Source organism: Anser anser (genome assembly GCF_964211835.1).
Source record: "Anser anser genome assembly, chromosome: 5".
Classification (NCBI taxonomy): Eukaryota; Metazoa; Chordata; class Aves; order Anseriformes; family Anatidae; genus Anser; species Anser anser.
Window position 1 is genome coordinate 22,570,600 of NC_139725.1, and position 21,375 is coordinate 22,591,974.

The 21,375-nt window shown below is 39.3% G+C and overlaps 1 protein-coding gene across 6 annotated transcripts in view; it reads right to left on the bottom strand.

Annotated features, from left to right (window-relative positions):
* Nucleotides 1-20,731, bottom strand: part of NUBPL (NUBP iron-sulfur cluster assembly factor, mitochondrial) — an 89,957-nt gene extending 69,226 nt beyond the window's left edge. Inside the window, exons 1-4 of one of the 6 annotated variants that reach the window (XM_083837146.1) lie at nt 20,319-20,731; nt 19,242-19,389; nt 13,583-13,617; nt 2,764-2,854 (exon numbers count right to left, since the gene is read on the bottom strand). In XM_083837146.1, coding sequence (XP_083693272.1) covers nt 2,764-2,854; nt 13,583-13,617; nt 19,242-19,389; nt 20,319-20,402 — 358 coding nt within the window. In that variant the 5' untranslated portion in view covers nt 20,403-20,731. Of the gene's footprint in view, nt 1-2,480; nt 2,524-2,763; nt 2,855-13,582; nt 13,624-19,241; nt 19,390-19,816; nt 20,263-20,318 lie in introns of those variants that run through there. The other 5 variants (XM_083837145.1, XM_083837147.1, XM_083837149.1 and 2 more) reach the window with 5 other exon arrangements.
* Nucleotides 20,732-21,375: the final 644 nt, after the last annotated feature.

A 21,375-nucleotide genomic window follows, 5' to 3' on the forward strand; every position in this document is an offset into this window, starting at 1 on the left:
CTTGGATAAACTCCAGATTTAAATTACAGTGCGACTATAATATTCTTTATTCAAATGCAATAATTGCTACAGATTTATTCTGTATGGTGACAAGCATCCCTAATCCCTTTTGGACTGCTACATGTGAGGGGAAAAATAAATAGAAATCTGAGTGCAAGAGTGATCAGAACCTCCTAGAATTACTGCAGAGATTCAGTAACAAAGAACACTGCTACTCATCGTTTTCACATCTAGACCTCGTGTTGTGGACAGAAATAGTCTTTAAACACAATTGTTGACTGCCATGCTACTAAAATGTTTTTAATCAACTTACTGATAACGTTAACATTGTTAATACAAATCTTTAATGTGTAGAACTGTTTTCCCTCATAGTCTACAAAACAAGAATTGTTCAGAGTTTTATTCTTGAAAATAAAGATAATTATCTAATAAGAAATTGGAAAATAAAGCCAAGTTTCATCAAAAGTCATATAATATATACATAGATGTAGATAGAAAAGTATGTACGTGCACACACACCCATACAACTGATCCTTTTTTTGCAAGCATATCTTATCATTGCTACTCACTAGAATAAAGAAATCCTTGAAGTTTACAATTAAAGTTTCCTATGCCTTCCAGTATCCTATTTTCACAACCAAATCATCTTAATGTCAGCACTGTCATTGTTGCTACTCCACAGCTTCATCAACTCCAGAGTTAAACTGCACTGAAAAGTAAACAGAATTCCTGAAATAGAAATTCTACCCCTTTACCATTCATACTGAATTGTTACATCATTTTCTCAGTAGACTTGTGTTATATGTCACGCTTTTGAAATACGCTAATCCATTTTCTGTCGCTTAAAAATGAGGCATGTTCGTAAATCCTGGTATTATTTCCTCGTACATTCCATATAGAGGCAGAAAGAATGTATGTTTGCAATCAAAATGTGTTTACAGGCCAACAGAAGCAATTTCAATTCAGGGAAATTCTCCAATTTCTGTTACACTGAATGCTGTGTTTTTCAGAGCCCACAAAACATGCCAAGACAAAAGCTTACAGTTAAGTTTCAACTGTATCCTCGAAGTATCTGCAGACACCAAAGTTTATATATCACAACATTGATCCGTCCTAATACCTAAATGAATATACTTTAAGTCCTTACATTCTGAGCAAATTTAATGTTATGACCCCATGAAATAGAGTAGGCAACTTCCTCTTTATTTGGGGCTCATGATATAGATTTAAATTGGGTATGAGTTAATAAAAATACATGGCAAGATTTGTAAGAATTTCAAACCCATCTGACCATTTTCTAGCAGTGAGGAAAAAAGATGGAGAAGCAACCTTTTACATGATCATCTTTGGAAAGGAAAAAGTCAGTAACATCTGTTAATATATAATCTACATCATATAAAAAGGAAAACAAGAGATACGGAGGACATTGCAGCATAGTCCCTTGTGCTCATATCACATAATACATTTCAAATGCAGAATTCATGGCAAATACATATATATATATATATTTCACAGGGGAACAGAGCCTATATGACACACTCTCAGCAGGTCTTGAATTACAGGAGAATGCAAGAATATTTCAATTTGTATCAGGAAGTCAAACTGTACTGATGATACATGAAAGGGTTCAGTTATTTATCACACAATGGAGTTAGCCTTTACCTTCAAAAACTAAATCAGAAGCCCACCAAATAGAACCAAGTAATCTCTTCCCCTCTGTGAAAGTATCTAAATGATTTCTATATTTGTAAGCCAGGTACTTAAAAGTCCTCAAATGGACAGTCACTTGTACAAGAACACATCTTCTTGTCCACCTGCAGTGTATCTGTATACAGAAATATATTACTACTTCTTTCTCCAGACTAAAGGGCAGAAACATAAGGAGACAGACAGTAATCTTAAATTTACTGCATCTAAATTTTTCAGAAGAGCAAAACAAAGCACTAAAATCCCATCATCTCAGAGGTTCGTAGGGTAAAGCTGTTCTTCAATTCCACTCCCATTTGGCCAAAGTCAAAGTTACGTTTCTGAAAGGTGAACAGACTTGATGCAGCCTTTCTACTTTACATCTTCCTTATTCACCCTAGACTCTCCTGCCTGAATTGGCTTTTCCTCAGACCAGAATCCTTCCCAACAGAAGGGAAGGAACAGAAGGAAAATCAGTAGTTCTGTCTACTGTCCTGACTTTCTGGTAGTCACCATGAGTATTTTTCTAAACTCACAACTTCAGATAAAAAAAAGAATGAAGTGTCCCGGAGTATTTGACTGGACAGAGAGAGACCAAAGGCAACCATTTCAATGACATTTTGAAAAGTCATTACGGTACAAACTACTGTAATGGTCTCTCTCTTGTTTCCTAGTCTCTCCCCCCCCCCCCAACTGTTCCAACATAACAAAACCAAATATGTTCTACAATGGGATCAAAATCCCACTGTCTGCAAGTCTAAACCTACTGACAACATCCTTTCTTCCCTGGTTACCTTTTCCAGTCTTTTCAGTAATAATCCACGAAAATCTCAAAGCCTGTGGACCAACATGAACAAAGATCACAAGAATGCTCTTAGCTGTACAAACTAAACACATTTGAAATATATTTCAAATACAATGAAATACAATACATTTGAAAGCAATCTCACTAACAAAAATTTAAAAAAAATGAATACAGTACATTTTCATCTTTTGTTTGCACCCCTTCTGTGCCATGCCAAGGAAGCACATCTATGCTCATTCCTGAACAAGAAAGCAACAAGAAAAAACACTTACTTGGTGTTAATTCTGGGTTTCCTTTAAGGTTCATCATCTTTGGAATTGAAGGCCCGTATATATCTGCATCAAGCAAACCAACTTCTTTTGTCTGTATAAGGACCAAAGACAAAGTATTTGTCAAAATGTCTGTCTTCCTTTATAAACAAAACCTTAAAACTGCCCACAGAAATAAAAACACGATCTTGACTTCAGACATAAGTTACCACCATTTCCTTTCTGTCTAATTTGCAATTGATGCATGAAAGATAACGTCTCTACATGTTTTACCAGAAGTCAAAAAATCTAGATTCTCAAATCCTCACTTGCACACATTTTCTGACTTATCATGAAGACCACAGACCATATATTAAGGAACGCTATAAGCAACATTCTCTCTATTCAATGTACCTTTACAGAGAAATAGAAGGTTTTTAAGGGTATCAAAACTCATTGTAAAAAAAAAAAACTATCAATGTTCACAAATATATATTGAGATTGGAATACTGTTAGTGACTGTATAAGGAATGTGAAAACAGTAAAATGTGTTTATCTTTAAGAAGCCATAGTAAACTTTGGCAGGCATCAAAATATCAAAATGCAAGTCTATGAAGGCAATTAAGCAGGTATAACACTTGAATCAAATGCATTTACACGAAGGAATGCTAAAAATATGAGTTTATTTAACTACATATGGTACACTATGCAATAAACTTCAAATAAAAGTTATTTCAGCTATGCAGTCTAGACTTTCAAGATTCTTATCAATGTTTTTTTAAAAAAGTACATGCACACATATTTGGTGAAAATTAAAATATATTTCCTACAGATGGCAAGACAAGCTACCAATTACCAAGTTCTGTAAACTAAGTAATAAAGAACAAGCTCTTAAGAACTGAACGTCAAGCTTCTCAAATATAAAAAGTTAACTGTATTCAACATTTTGCATAATTGCAAGCAAGTATGTCTAAGGGCTCATTTGAAAGGTTAATAAGGCAATGGGAGCTTTTCCAACAATGCTGAGTCACGCTTTCACTATTAATGTTTCAAAGTGCGTGCTCCATTTTTTGAATAAAGATTTCATAATTCAGTATCACATTAAGCCATTTTGTTATCGTGACTTTGATGGGAAAGATGGAGAGAAAGATAAAGGCTCGGTAGTAACTACTAAGCTTGTGGTTAGAAGAAGAGGAGCTTTAAGAGGCTTTTAATGCAGGTCCACAGCATCCTTACCCTTGAAGAGGATGTCTAAACAAGTATATTCCTCTGCATCAGTTTGTTCAGGTTGTTTTTTAAAGCAAAAATACACCTGGATTAAAAAACTAGTTCAGGCCCCTACTACTAAATAGATCTAAATTTCAATTAACTATCTCATACAAGCAGACACTTGAGAAGCAAATCTGACCCTACTTACTACAAAAGAAATAATGTGATTTAGCAGGTGTTTTCTACTTATCTTTTATTTAAACAGTTGATAGTGAACCCTTAAAACGCCCTTAACAGCTGATCAATTTAACGTGTCAGATTTACCTAATATAAGTCAAATGTATCTTCAGTTTTACAGCTGAGAAGTAAAAAATACTTTACTGTATATGATTTATATGCATTTTTTAAAAAAAAAAGATTTCACCACAAAAAACAACAATTTAATTCGGGTTTAGTTATTCAATATACTTTTTTTATTAAACAGCAAAGCATACATAATTAAATGGATTATTTCATTTAGATTTTTAATGCTTCTTAGCTTTCACAGAATGTTATAAAGTATTACAACAAAGTGCAGGAATTACTTTGACAAATTATTCTACCTCTTGCCTACTGTATGAAAGCTGCAATTTTAGAAAGATTGAAAAGACCCATTTTAGGTTAGATTTCAAAGACATCAAAAAGAATATTAGGGCTTCTTTGTTCTTGTACAAAACGCATATTTTAAAAGATTAGAAAGATTCATGACTCAGTCCCTTTATCTTTGTCAGCAGCTAATCGAACTCATCAAAACATCATCTAATGGCTGTGCCACCTAATTACATCTCAAATTAAAGTAAATATTTGCAGAAAAATCTACATAATGTTTTAAACCTGACTGACATTCTTTCCTTCAACTTTTTGAGGGTTCCCCTCCAACCCTAACAAGGATCATCAATACCCACTGACTACCTGCAACAGCCTTACTCCTCACTACAATTCTGCCTTCAGCCTGAAGGGAATTAAGATTTAGGAAAAACTACATTAATTAGATTGACTTTGTGACCTCCTGTGCATAGGCAGACCTTCACCACCACCAGCTATTTATTCCTGGGAGTCTGCAAGACAGACAGCACGTCTGTCTATTAATGTATCAAATTTCCTGAAATTAAAAATAAATATACGCACACTGGAAAAAAAAATCCCTCAATTACCTAGGAGAACTTTGCAAATACAGCTACTATGCCAAATTACAAAGCTGACCTTGTTTCAACCTAACAAAGCAAACCTGACAGTTCTCAAAAAAAAAAAGTCTAAACGCTTCCTCAAAAGCAGGCGAGACGCCTGTCTCCGAGATGCACTACTTTTGTTCTTGGATATAGTTCAACAAAACTGTCGTCTTCAAAGAAGAGGAATTCACGGATTCTCCGGTTTCTACAGCTCATGTTAATGCAGGCATGAGCGTTCCTGCAAGCAGGGTGCTTTCCACAGGCTGACAGAAGAAAGTTTTCCAGAAACTCTTGTTAAATCACTTGCAGATCATCACTAAAGATAGCCTATGGTAGGTTTTTCTTCACTGAGCAATCCCACATGTTACATAAGAAAAAGTTCACATCATCTAAAAGCAGCAGCTCTTAGAAGAAAGCACTGGCCTAATAAGCTAAGGTTTTGAGTTTTGTTTCCCTCAAACATCACTTCATCTGCAGCACATAAGTATCCCTGGAATACCACTACCACCCCTATTTTCAACGTTTAATTATCTCGGAAAAGCATTAGGGCATCTACCTTCTAAGACAGGTCCAGATCATCTCTTTCAGCATTTACACAACGCTTTAAATTCCTCAAGGAACTTCGGTACACAGCTGGATGCTACCACATGAAACTGTCAGTTTAACTACCGATACAAGCTACTTCTCATGCTGACTGAAGTTAAATCTAAACGCATGACTTAAAGCATTCTGCAGGGAAAGGAGGCAGGTAGTACATCTTCACCATTTTCTTCTTACAGCTCTATTTTCTGCTTATAGAAGTATTTCTGTCCTGCTCCATTAACAAATAACATTCCCTCTCTCCAGCTGGCATAGCCATAACCAGTTGAGAACTGCTGTTCTCCGGTTCACCACTGCCCATTCCCTCCCACCTGCCCAGCTGCGGAGAAAGGCTGACTCAATCTTTAAGTTTACCACACTTCAGAAAATACCTCCTAGAGACCTGTATTTTTTGTTACCTACCTGCACACTTAAAACAGTTTAAGCTCTGAAGATAAAACTGACAGCGTAACCATTCCCATATGTTTTAATCATGCACTTTAAGTCTCTGACATATGGCAAGCTACTTAGAAAAAAAATATACTGAACTAACACATGCAGAATTATAGAAACTCTTCATACTGAGTAACATACTTACAAATATTACATCAGCCAGTGAGAACACAACATTTAAAAAATATATATATTTTCTTGCCACATGCAAACACGGAACTAATCTCCTGCTATATTCAGCAAAAAGTATATTTAAACACTGACAGATGTTCACATACAGCTTGTTATCAGTACTTCTAAGGTTTTTTCCCTTTCTAGTTCAATGATCTCTAGCATAGGCTAACTACTGCTAGGATTTGTTCTTTCATGAAAGCTGGCACCAATATTTCAGGTCTCATCAGATCATGGGTCAGCTCAAGACAGCAAAAAAAGAAAGAGTAAAAGACTATGGTAAAGAACTACAACTCACTTTCATCATCTGCTTTTACATCATTGACTATGTCACCATATTTACTTCACATCTTCCCAGCTCATTTGCCCAATTGGACCTCCCTGAAGATTTCCGACAAATATTCAGCACAAGATCTATACAATCACTGCATTTCTTACCCCAGTTCAAATTTTCTGAAGTTTTTGTTCTAATTTAGAAACTTGTTTTATCTACACTAAGAAATGAAAACAAGGTTTTCAGTCATCAGGAACAGATTCTGTATTTGTAAGAAAACTAACTGCTCCATCAATAGATAAAGATATACTTGCATATATCACTGAGAAATTAAAGTCTTACAGCTTCATAATGTGCAGCGCACAATTTACAGGCATATTTTACCTTTATTAAAAAGAGCCTTTCCTTTTGCTTCTTGTCCCCAGTAAGACTGCCAACATAATTAAAATTCAATTTAGCCTTTGCACTTGGACACTGCGAGTGATAGAGATTTGCAGTACTACTGTATCCTAAATAACCTGGTTTAAAGTTCTGGATGTTGTTGGGTTAAATCCTTTAGGGCCAGAAAAAAAGCAGTTGCTGAGGGCCATATTAGAACATAGTCCCTCTGTATAATGGCACAAGGTCTTTAAGAAGTAAATTTTGCCTCCTTTGCTTTTCTGTACACAGATACAAAATTACTCAACTGCTGTTATGTTTCTTCTCGTAGGCAGGTGACTTACTATACATGGTCCTTGTATAGATATAGGTACATATTGATGATAAACCGCTTTGTATCCCTCCTCCTATAAACTATTTTAGCTTACACTGAAGAGTCGCTTACTCTCATATTCTTCATTTATGTATGGGTTTTAGTCTGTTTTTTGAATCTTTCAGGTAATATGAACTATGAAATCAATTACATCTTCCAGTAACAGATTATCTTTTTAACCAAATGCAACCAGTTCCATTCATGCATCACAGATGAGCCCTCCACACCTAATTCTGTGTTCAGAGGAGAATCTAGTGATATGCATTGATTTCTTCAAAGTCACCAACTGCTTTATTGAGGAACAAGCCTGATAAAAGACTTCATGCCAATGAAGGGGAAAAAGAATATCAGCTTGCAAAGATCTGCTATAAATAGCTGTTAATCAACATAGCCTACATTACTGCTAAACATCCAGAGACTCTTAAACAGCGTTCATTTCACTTTTGCTCATCTGTTCTGAGATTTCTTTTCCATACTTGGTAAAGCACATGCATCCCCACTGGATTTGAGTGGATGATACTTTACTTTGAAGTAAACCCTGCAGACCACCAGAACTCCCTGGTGTTCAGCCTGGAAGGGATGGAGACACAGGTTAATGAGCTGCCGTTGTACTGCGTGGGAACGATTCTGTGCACCCGCAGCAGTCCCAACATTCAGCAGCTACAGCCCATTTCAAACAACGCCAGCTTTGCTAAGCGATGGTGCCAGCTATTTTTAAAGCTGGTGTTCCTAATCCTCAACCAGTGACTCTCAATTTACCCTTCTAATGTGGTTATAGAATTAAAGCTAATCCCAAACTGCAAGCAGCAGCATATAGGACAAAAGGGAACTTAAAACCAGGATAGGCCCTGGATTCACCATTTGACATACTGACACATTGAATAGCCATCTTTTAATCCCTAATTCTCCAGCTCTTTCAGCTGAACACTACTTATGTGCCTAGCTGTAAATTGGATTAAAGCCAATAAAGCCCAACTACAATTTTGTCACTATCTGTCCCAGAAATGCAAACTTGCTTTAAATACCCATTCTTCTGCTGGTTTAAAAGCCCTTTTTCCTTCATATGAAGATCTTCTAACTTCCTGTCAGCTACAGAACTTCTCTGGCATTTTTTCCTACAACAGCTTGCAGTAGCTCCTAGTTGGATTTCTCAATCATCAGGTACCAGTAATTCAATTTTGTTTGGCCTTACACATCATATATCTGATCTGGGGGGGGAAAAAAACTTCATAAAGCACCATTTTTAAAATTATGGATAAAAATGCACATCAGTGTCCCAAACACTACCACATCCCTGACGAGGTACCTCACTGCACTCACAGCATGCCAGGTGGTTATGGTAAACACACTCCACCTCGCACATCAGCCTCTCCAACTACTTTGTTAGACTTCCAGTGACTGAAGGCGCAGGATGAAGGTAATTAACTCTACGTAATACTTCAAAAGACTTTTTTTGCCCCTCAAATTAAGCACAGTAATTTGATTGAAATGAAACATTTTAAGAAGTGCGTGTCTAAGACAACTTCTACTCATTTTTTAATTTGAAAACAGTCAGATTTCTCAAGTTTTATTCTCTCATTTTCTCAGCTGATCCAGAAGCTGAGCTGTCATTACCAGTTAACCCCAATCAATTCTCACTGGCATCTCCACCTTTATCGGCACTTTTCAGCATTAAGAAATTAGCCTGAACACCTATCTGTAGCAATTAAAGCCTTCTGATTCACTAAGCACCAAAGGCTGCCTTAGAAGATGCCTAGAAATCAAACCCTAACAATTAGGAAGGGTGCATAGAAGGAAGACAAAACAGGTCGAAAGTTTTCTTTTCAGCTGCAATTATTCAGTGATGGAGCCAATTATTCTCTAAATCCTAGACTTGCTCCCCCCTCCCCGCTTTTGAGCCATTTCGAAATCAATGTGCATTGTTTGATTAATGTTTTGACATCATTTTATTATCCCGGTAGCAATTCCCACAAAGACCCTCCTCACAGCTACACGTTAGTTTGGAGCCCCTTGCCCCACTGCCATCGGCCCAGGCCGTCACCCTGCCCCGCTCTCCCGCTGCCACCCCACCATGTTGCTCAGCAGCCAGGGGGATCCCGGGCCATCGCAGGCCTCTCCCTCAGGGCCACACGTAATGGCCTAATGGCCACATGTGGAAGAGGCCTGGGGGCATTCCGCATTTTGGTCCTAACCCTGTCCTGTAACCCATAACCCAGGGCTGGGCTACGAGGCATACAAGTGATGCTTGCCGCTCATCACCTGCCCTAACTGATCCGGGCAGAAGCCATTTGCTTATGTTTACCTCCTGATCTGTTCCGTGTGGTTTTACTGCTTGCTGCTCTGTCCTTCACAACATAAAAATCATTTCCCCCTATAGTGAAAAACATACATCATCTTGGAAAGAAAAAGAGAGTCAGAAGAAATCTGACAAGGGAGCTTGCCTCGCAGTGACAGCACAAGCATGCAGCCTCCCAACTGGATTTGTGCCATCCTTAGCCACGCACAGCTGGTGTTTGCTCACTAAAATACTCTGTTCATAAACAAGCAATCTCTATCCTATTATTGCTGGCATCTATTAATTCAACTTGTTTCTACTATAATAAATCGTCTCTGGCCAGGCAGCCTTCATAAATAGTCATTCTAGTCTGAATATGATTTCTCCTGGCACAAAACCCGAAAACTCTTCTCAAGTGCTCCTACGGGATCACAAATGACTGCTGGTACATCAAAAGAATGAAAAAAATCTGCCACCAAACTAAGCAAGCAATTAAAAATAGGACACAAGAGCAAAACCTAAGTTATTTCTTAACATAAAAAGAAAACTACGATTTATAGATCTTGGTACGGGCACAAGAGTTTACACAAATCTTAACCAATCCATCCACAACAGGTAACCCAGGGCACCGAAGTCTAACAAACCAGAAAGGGATGAGAGGCTGCCCTGTTCATCTTCCTGGCCTTGCATCAAAGAGGAAAAAAAAACATCCCCAACACATACTACTTTGACTTGGACACGGTATCTAGGTATCTAAATGAAATCCTGTCTCAGAGTTATTTACTCTGAAACCGTAAGGGTAAAAATGTGCCAAGCAGCCTGAGCACCAGCATGCAGGACTCCAACTCCTGAATTCCAATCCTGGCTCTGCCAACAAACACTGGGCCAATGACAACATCCAAGGCTCCGTCGACTCCTTAATACTTTTGACTGCCATTGTAATGGCTGAAAAAGCTTCCATGTTAAAAAAAAATCAGCTACTTATTTATAGAAACAGTGGTTCCCTTTTTTTTTTTTTAAGACTGTATAAAGCAGACTTTCAAGAGACGATGGAAGGATGCTTTCTTTCATCAACAAGACAAGAAATTCCTTCATGCTTTGATTGTTAATCTGTTTCCATCTTATGACACTATCAAACAACAATACGGTGTCAAAGCTGTTACTAAAAGCAGCAAGAATCTACTCTAATCCAATCTCCTCTGAAAGCATCTTCCACAGATCTCCCTCCCCAGAAACAGTTGTTCTCAGTAGTCTGCGACCTGTATAATCTTAGAAGAATGACACTTGAAAGATCAGAAGACAACATATTTTTTAAAGTCATTTAGGTCCAATATACTATTTCCTTTGAAAATCTAGTTATAAACATTGAATTTGTAACAGAAAAAGACTGTATTTAATGAAGGAATCAAAGCACAAGCCTTTATTGTCATAGTGACCTTCCTGCTCAAGTCCTTTCTTTTTTGCTTTAAACGATACATCACGCTCAAGCATCAGTTTCTATAAATCTGTATTTTGCTTATAAGAGACATAAGCACTGTAATGAAGTTGCAGGAGGCTGCTGCTGAAGCCCTGATCTACTACCACGCTCATTACCATCTCCTAAGAAACAGGTGAACTTAGGACAGTAATAAAGGGAAAGAAAACCACAGGAAGGCAATGCACAATCATTAGTTATTAACAGTAAAATGAAGAGGCCACTGCTGCATATCTGAGGTCAAAGAAATTCACTATAAACTTCAGCAGGAGGCACCAGTGAACTCTGGAAAACAACCTCCTTACTTATTTCACTATAACAAAACTGAACATTGCTGGGATCCCTACAGCTGAGAGCAATGAACAATCCCAGTCTGGATCAAGGTCCCAAAGATACTCATTTCACAAGTTTAACTTACAAAACTACTGAATTGAAATCAATGGGAGCACACAAATGAAAACACCAGCAAATTCAAGCCCAAAGGTTGAACACAAACATGTGTACGCCATTATTTTATATAAAAAAAGATATCCATGCATGAACAAACAAACAAGAACTGAGTTTCTTCACTTCAACTTACTTTCATGTTTTGCATCTCATAACTACATCAATGAAGAACAAACGAAGAGCAGCACCTTGTTAGATTGTGGCCATCAGTTCATGCAAGTCACAGCACTTTCATCTGCTTTTCACTGATTAACATCCACCAGACTCTGGCCTCCAATTTCACACCACCACACAATCTTAACATCAGAAGTGACTAGTGCTTTTTGTATTTACTTAATTTTCTTGGCTCAATTTCATTTATAATTATTTCTCAGTCCCTGATTTGCCAAATAACTCCAGTAACCACCTCTTCAATTATTTGGTTATGGTCTCTTATTTACATGCTTTACAGGTATTTTAGCCGGTACCAACAGTTATGTGCAATTAGTTGACGTGGTTTCCATGGAGCTACTCAGTGACCATGCCACAGCACAGAACTGCTCGCAGGATCACATTTATTTTGGAAAAGTATTACAGCAAATGCCATGCTTTGAAGTTAATTAGAAGGAACCATTCAAGCAGTTTTGCTTTTCAAGATGACAGATTTTTCTCCAAAATCAAATTACTCCAGCAGCCTATTTAAAACACAGAATTAAAAACTGTGAAATATCAGGATCAGTTGCCATTACAAACAGCACACATTTCATATAACAGCTTTAACACTTCTTATCAAGTATGATTGATTTTATGGAAATTTTTTAAAAACCTTTTACGAATTCCTACAAGAAGCGTGCAGAATGCATGCAAACTTCACTCCTACCTGTTTTATTTTACTCATCTTTTACAACACAAGAAGAAAAGGATGCTATATTTACCAGGTCAAAGTACTTGAGAATACCTTGTTTTATACCACCTTGTAAATGTTTTCTATGTTACACAACATCAACTATGAAGTACTTTCCAAGTGTCATTTGAGAATTCAACCAAATAACTCCCTATTAAAGTTGACCGTGACAGGATTCCAAAGCCATGCTTATTATGTATTCCTAGATAGTAATACCTCATCTGAATGAGATGTTTCCTCACTTACCTTCCTTGGCCCTTGCATAAGATTATCAATAAATCTGAACTTTCATCATACATTAAAAGCTTCACTGAAAACCTTTGTGGAATACTCTTCTAAAGGCTACACTTTTATTTTGTATTTACTAGCTATTTGGAGACTCAGTTATGAGTACTAAACTTGTTTTATACACTCTTCCATAGGAAATCAAGAAAAAACTTGCTTCTAAATTTACTTATATGGCAATGTACACAATGGAAGCACCAGGTGAATGTAATGAAGACCCCTTGTTTTCTTAAAATTAAATAGGTCCCACTGTTAATTAGACTGAAGATAAACATTTTGAGTTCTGCAATACCAAACTGAGCAATGATATTTTGTTACAGAAAACATGGATTTCCAATCTTCAGGGAAGATATACAGCTCCTTCCCCCCCTTAGCCCTCGAAATATATTTTTATACATTAATTTCTCCTGGAAAAGTAAATCTGCACAGCTACAAATAATGCTTTGGATACCACCCAACAGTTACTCATATTTTTTCCAAGTCAGTGCTCTGAAGTGATAAAATTCAATTATTTATTATGCATCTCCAACCTGCACAAACACCCTCTAGTACGTCTACGCATCCTTGCAGAATTGCAGTTGAAATCAGAGAGACACAGTGGAAAGTGCACAGCCAAACCCAACCCAAAGAAGGATGAGAGCTGAGTCGTTCATCATGCTGATACAATATAAACAAGTTTACATAAACTCAGAAGTCCATAAAAACAAATAAAGAAATTAACTGCCAGAATAAATACTTGGATTTAATGTATGTGACTGCCCCCAGCAGTAACCATTTTATTTATGACTTACACATTTGTTTAACATTAAGGCAGATAATTAGATGTTCACCTACCGAATCATTTGCTGCTAGGGCAAGGGCTATATTTACTGCAAGAAAAAAAAAAGAAAAAAGATTAAGTGCAAGAGAATTTACTTTCTAAATATTGAGAATGTTATGGTTACTAACAAAAGAAAACAAAGATAAATCACATGTGCTTAATAATAATCACATTCATCATCTTGATTTTTAGCTTCTTGCACCTCTGCAGTATTACTAGTTTAAGTGGCAGCAACACTCACATTTCAATCCATGCTTGCTAGCAACCTCACACGAACCTGCAAAAACCTACAAACTCTTAAGTCTCTACAGGACACTGAGATTACATTATAATCTAAGCATTTTGCCAAAGGATAGCATTACGAAAAATCATTGTTGACTCTTGGAAACTACACAATACCATAAAAATAAAATGATTCTACCATAGCTAACCTCACCATGGTCTCTAGTTAACTTTTTTTTTTAAATACAGATTAGATAAGCATTGACCTAAACTATTAAACTACTGTGACCAGAAATATGCTCATATACCCTTTTTTCAATTTCTCATGATATATTAACATGGAAATTTTCTCGAAAAAGGTGCAATGTATGCTTTTTGCTCTATTTGTATGTCAGAAAATAAAGTCTCATCAACCCTGAAAGCACCTGTAGCAACTAAAGAAACAGTAACAGGATGAAGCAATTAACAAATCCAACAGCTTGTTTACAGCTCTGTTCAAAGCATTTCTATCAATACTTAACTCCTGTAACTAGAAAGCACATGGAAGAAATAGCACCTTTTAACGGTTCACCAGCTTCAACTACCTTGGAAGATCTCCTAGAAACTTCAGTATAACCAAATAGTATGCATTATTACTCCAAACAGTAACACGTTTAAGAAAAATTCTCTCAGGTAAAATTTTTTGCCTTCTTTACACGTTGCTGTATCTCAGAGGACAGAGCATTTTAAGAAAGATAAGCTGCAGCCAGCCTCTTCTACTGGAAGAGTATGAGGGTACTGAGAAAAAACTGCCGAGACATTCCAAGCTTAAAGAATGTAGTATGGAAAGCGGTGAATTCCTTTAAGCAAAAATAGTGAGGAGGTTAACAAGGAAGATTATACAGCTCTCCGTAAGGCACACACATGCTCTGTTTACTCCTAAACTGATAAAGCAATATGGATTTTATTCTTCAGTTTGCTATTTAAGTAGATGCTTGATTAACCATCCCCTGAACCAAGCAGAGAGAATTAATCTTCTGAAACTTGGAGACTGATCTACAAATCACAGCTAAGACGACAAACACGCAAACTAACGATTAAATAAATAACTGAACTGCAACTCATGTTTGAAGAGGCACAAAGGAAGAAGCAAGTTACTCCACATTCTGTCTTTATATGTCTATGGCTTTTGTTGTTGTTTAACCAGCAGGCAGCTAAGCACTACACAGACACAAACTGAGGGGAATGGGGGACAGAAACAGGGGAAAAAGGTAAAACTCCTGGGATGAGATAAAGACTGTTTAATAGGACAAAATAGGAAGGGAAAATAAATAATAGTAATAATAAAAATATATAAGCAAAAGAAGCGATGCACAGTGCAGTTGCTCACCACCTGCCAAATGATGTCTAGCCAGACCCCAAGAAGCTGCAGTCCCCCCAGTCAACTCCCCCAGTTTTATTGCTCATCACGAGGCCATAAGGTATGTGACATCCCTGCGGCCAGCCTGGGTCAGCCGTGCTGGCTCTGTCCCCTCCCGGCTCCTGGTGCACCCCCAGCCTCCGCACTGGCAGGGCGGTACCGGTGAGAGGCTGGCAAGTCCTTGGCTGTGTGTGAGCACTGCTCTGCAACAACTAAACCATCATGTATCATCAGAATTATTTTTCTCCTAAATCCACAACACGGCACCATACCAGCCGGTATGAAAAAAAATTATCTCAGCCAAAACCAGGACAGCTTTATATGTCTACCTTCTTCCCATACAACTACCATGTGCAAAAAATAAAGTATGATCCACAACGCTTCTTCAATAAAGGATATTTGACTACTACAGGAAAAGAAGGAAGACAGTGAAAATAATATAGTGGGAAAGTCTGAGTTTATTAGATGGATATCTGGCTGGACACAACCTACTCTTTTGAATCCCAGCTGATTATTGCATTTGGTTGTCTTTGTATTACCATCAGTTCCAAGAGGGTTTAGAGATGCAGCATAAGACCCTAACCCAACCCTAAACATTCACATGGGCCCCCACAATTAAGTCCCAATGTAATCAGGACTGCAAGACAGTAGAGCATATACATTCAAGAAGTCCAGTACTTCCTCCCACCACCCCAAAACTTCATAGCACAATGCAAACAGTCTCTGCCCATCCTAAACAAGCCAACAAGTATCAAGACACATAAGGAGATTCTGAGTTAGCCTTCTTGATGTCAGTGCAAGTCTAGGATGGTTTATTAGTTTGGACTTCTTAACTTCCAAACCCCAACTGGCCATAGGAATAACACAGTTGAATTCACTGAATATTGAGCTAATACCACCAATAAAAGTGCTTGGCTGAAGATCAGACATACAGAGCCATCTGAGAGCATCTGCATTTGTGGCACAGTTAAGATACATCATCAATAACAGATAACTGAGATGAACTCTTTCTGAAAGTTAACTTCGAAATACTTAGGTCTCCCTAGTCACCAGAACATCTTAACTTGTAACGAAGGTCCACTACCAGAAAACATGATGTTGGTCCTGCAAGAGAGAACAAATATTATCAACTCCCTTGTGAAAGCCCAGATTTGTGTCCACATTGCTCAGATAAACAGATGGGGATTTTGACCTCTACCCTGAAAGGGTGAGTTTCAACAACAGTATATCCTGCCTGCAGAATAAAAACATGCAAGAGGAAAAAAGAAATTACTAGGACACATTTAGCCATGTGTTGGCTTCATCAGTTCTCCTGAACAATATTGAAAAAACTCATCCCATTAGCCTTTGCTAGAAATGTCTCCAAGTTCAAAATAAAGTATCAGTAGTTGTTAATCCTGCTGTTCAAAGAAATAAAAACTGTAAAAATTAATTTTCCACGTTTTTTATCATATATTTTTATTATTATTTATTCCACCCATTATTTCCCCCCCCCTCCACAGTTGAAAACATGAGTTTCAGTGTAAATAAGAAGCTTCTATTCTTTCAAGCTCACACTTTGAACTCTTCCCATGCCAAGATGAATTTTCTACAATGCTCTCAACTTAGAGTAATGCAAAAAGAAGGGGCAGAAAAGAAGAGGAAAAAGAAATTGGAAGCTTCAGCTGGATTGAGGAAATCTAGCAGAACACTGGTAAAAGAGGGGAACTTACAGGAAGTATAAATAGAGGAAAGAGACACGAATCAAACAAAAAACCTCTTACTAGACAAAGATTACCAAAAGCATCTAAACACAGACTGAAAAACACTTTTTCCTATTAAAAAATGTATTCTTTTAGTCAGAGACTCCATTCATTTCAAAAGCGCAAGAAGCAACAAAGAATGTAATATAAAAGCTATATGTGACAGGCAAAAAGAATTACTCAACAGAAACACAACGATCGGTTGAAGAATGGCCCTGACAAACTTGACCCTCGTACACATCCGCTCATCTTGACAGGGAGATCTGGAACAACTGAAATACAAGCCCACTGGGGGAAAGGAACATGAACAGCCTTGACAGTGTTTCAGAGGAATGCAGATAAGACTGACGATACTTTATGTGGTGCTTTAGGAGTTCAGAGGCATATACCACCTCTAATTACCACCCTCCTTCCTTTTTCAACTCTTGCTCTCAAACTGCGTCAGCGGACTTGTCACCAAGCGCGTTCCCCACAAGCTTCTATTCCTTTTTTCCATACATGTTACTTGATCTTCAATTGCTCATCTGAACCATTAAACGTTTTCTTATTTTAATACAGACGAGTCTAGATTCCTCTTTCTTCTCAGTACTATAAATAAATGCATTAATTAACAATAGGTTGTTCCATACACTAACGTTTGAATAATCATTTACATTTCAGCTCTCTTATTTAACGTCTGTTGAATCCTACTTCATTTTTAAACAAATGGGTAAGAACTCCCAGCTCTTTAAAGGTTCTTAATATGTGTTGTACCTTACGTACAAATTAAATACAGATTATAAACGTAGGTACAAACTACATACAGAAACCAGTTAGTGGAACTTAAATCAGCACATTTGTTTGTAGAAGTGAGGGGGATAAAGTATTGTTCAGATTATGTTCAGTTTGTCAATCTGTTGATATATGAATAGCTATTCAGTATTTTCATTAACCTGAAACTACCCACCAACAAATTATAACCATCAACCTTACATCATTAAGTAACAGAAGCGTCAACTGTTTTGAATGTCTTCATACAGGAATGTATACATTATATGCATACAGACACATGTATCCTAGGTATAGGATATTATATACGTGTGTCCTATGTATAGGAAAAAATGCATTCAATACTTTTATTTCCCTTAAGTACAGTTGCTTTTACTATGGGTAACGTGTTTGTACGTTCTAGAATTTATTAGCCAGCCAGCCCTATTCAAGCAGGGCTGAAATACAAACTACAAAATGAGAAATTAAAAATTACATCAGTGTGTTATTCACACCAAATGGAGATGAACAGAAGACTGTGCAAGTAGACAACACGCAACTAAAGGATGACTCTCCTTTCCCAATCTGAGTAAATTTGTTTTTAAACAAGTTTATAGAACTTTAGAGATCTTTTATGTTTACCTTCAGTGTCATCTTTGTTGTATTTCAGGCAAGTATATACAGTACTAGTAACCCATGTACCATCTTGTTCTATGACTTAGGAACCTACAGTTAGAAAAACTTGAATTCAAAGCCTAAGAGCACGGATGAGAAAAGTCAGGCGTTCAAGGTGACAAAACAGGCTCTTATCACTTTGCATGGTTTATCACTACTGTTTCACCTTTCGTTATGAAAGGTCTTTATATGTAGTTGAGAAGATTAGACAGTGATCTGATGTTGAAACCTTCTAAATACTAGCATATTGGTATCCCCGAACGTCTATGGCAACACAGTGCAGCACTGTGCAGATACACCTAACCTGCTAGTGAAGGAAGAACAGTACCACTACACCAGCGTGTAACCCCCTCCACCTCAGCTTACTCTTATCTCAAAAAAGCAGGCTGTCCCAGGACAGCACTGCACTGTTACAAGTATGTTATTTCAATGCTGCCTGCTCAATTGGCACCTACTTGGTGCAAACGCTTCCTAAATTGAAGGCCTCTGTACCCGTATGGATTTTCAGTGGCTGCAATGAGGCTTCACAGAGGTTGAGGGCTGTTAGTGGGACTTAATTAGAAGATTACACAACTGCCCAAATACTTCTTGCCAAGTGTTATACAGCACACAAGTAAAAAAGTTGGGAAAAAAAAGAAAAACAAACTATGCTTTTTGCAACAAAAAGCTTAAATGTTACTTGCATAATACCAGGTGGGGGTAGGGGAGAAGAGGGAGAGTATCAAAGCACATTTCTTTGAGGTCTTGAAATAAAACTTTGTAATCTGTCAGGTTTTATTGCTGCCAGCTGAATGCAATTCAAAAAACATATTAGCATATAAATATTTATACATCTATTACAAAACAATAAAAACACCACAGACTGCACAAAAAGAAGAAAAACCTTACCTGCTGCTGTTGATTTCCCAACTCCCCCTTTGCCAGAAGCCACAACCAGCACCTGCTTAACTCCTTCTATGGGCTTTTGTTTTGGCAGCCCTCGTGACAGGATCCGGGCACGTTTGTCTTGTAGCACCTCATCCCTGGAGCTTGAGGACTAATAAAAAAGAAAACAAGGACACACATATGCACCGAAGTGCTGCAGTTGTGGTACCAAACCTGCAGTTTTTGCAGAGAAAGTTAGCAAGCATGAACCAACCTGTGCTCCCAGATAATTTCATTACTGGCGCAAAAAACACTTTTTGCGCACAGACTCTCCCTAAAGGAGCCTGGTTCACAGCCAGGCTGGCTTGAAAGTTCCTGGCCTATTTAAAAATGACCCCAGAGGGCATTTTGTTTATAAACTGTTAAATGTGATTGAACTTAAACCTTAAAAAGAAAAAAAAAATCAGGGCTTGCAGTAAACTAAACTAAAACCCTGTTCAGGTTTTGAAAACCAGCTTCAGATTATTTGATTTTCGAGGTCCTCAGGGCAATCAGCCTTTCCCTGAATATCCCTGCAGCCAAAACCGCGCCCCACACACCTGCTTGGACGAGCTGTTACTCCACCACGAGCAGCACACCCGGCGGCCAGAGCCCACCTGCGTTTTCCTCACCGGGTCACGAAAACGAGAGCCGCCGTGCCGGGACCCAGCGGCCTTTCACCTGGCAGCACCGCGGGCACAGCGAGCGGAGCTGGCAGCGCAGAAGGCGAGCTGCCGGCAGCACAGGAGCCCGCCAGCACCCGCCGCTTCCCGCAGCTGGGGCTGTGCCGGCGGCTCCGCACCACCCCTCTTGCTGCCCGGCGCTCCGATTTAGGGGCACCGCCCCCTATTCCCCCCTCGCTCCGGGAGCCCCCACACGCCGCGGCAGCCCCCAGCTTGCGCCGGCCGGGGCTCCGCAGCAGCGCCCGGCGGGTCTCACCCAGCTCCGCTCCCCTCGGCGTGCCGGGCAGCGCGGCGGGGCGCCCCCAGCCCCGAGCCCCGGAGGCGGGCGGGGCCGCTCCCCAAGCTGAGCCGCTGGGCGGGGAGCTCCCGCTTCACTCACCGCGGAGCCGGAGGACGAAGCGGCGCGAGCCCCGCGGCAGGGGACGCGGGCAGCGCGCAGCACCCGGCACCAGGCGGCGGCCATGGGGCTGCTGCCGCCTCCCCGCCGGGCGCGCTGAGATGGCGCCGTCGCGCCGCGCCTCGGCCCGCCCCCAGCGGCCGGCACGGCCCGGCATGGCCGCCTCCCCCCCGAGGCCTGCTCATGGCCCTCCCGGGAAGGGAGGAGACCCCTCAGGGGGTCCCGGCTGGTCCCCGCTGCCAGCCCGCCGTGGTTACAAACGGCACGGAAGGGAACATCGCCTCGGCCTGGCTGGGCCGAGCCGGGGTGCCCCGGCGGGCTGCTGCGGCCCGCCTCGCAGGGCTTGGGGGGATTTGATTTGTTTTTCCTTTTTACACTTAACGGCGTTTCTTCAGTTTGTCAGTAGTTTTTCCAAGTCCGATCTTCATCTCCAAAGTGGCTGGCCAAGATCTTGGTCCCTCCATGGTTTCCGTCATCATCAAATACAATAACTATGTTCCAGCTAAGCATTTGCGTCATTAGTTAAAAGAACAAACAGACGTTCAGCCAGGACCAGTACCACTTACTTGTCTTAGTAATATTAATTCAGAAGCACTGCTAATTGTTCTCCTTAGGGTTTTGGTCTTCCAACCAGCATACACCTATCCTACAGCTTTCACCAAAACCACATTTCTGTTCCTTACATCACAGGAGTTTTGTTTAAAGCTTTAAGATGAGCAGCAGCAACTGCTTCTCTCCCGTCTACAAGGCTCATAACCATGTTGTAAAAGGAAATGTGATGGGTTTGATGCAATTTGTTCTCAACGATTCCATGAATCATCCTTATTCATCTAGGTGGTAGTATTGAAATAATTCAGACGTCGGCAGTTTCAGGCCATTAGTTCTCAAAGGTAAAATACAGTGTGGTGTCCTTTGTTGGTATCTGTTGTAATATGTAACGGATCAGGGGATCTTACATCAGGTTAAAATGTTATTACAATATACACCGCCTCCCTTTCACACTGCGCAGAATTTTCATCACTCATTTAATATTATTTTC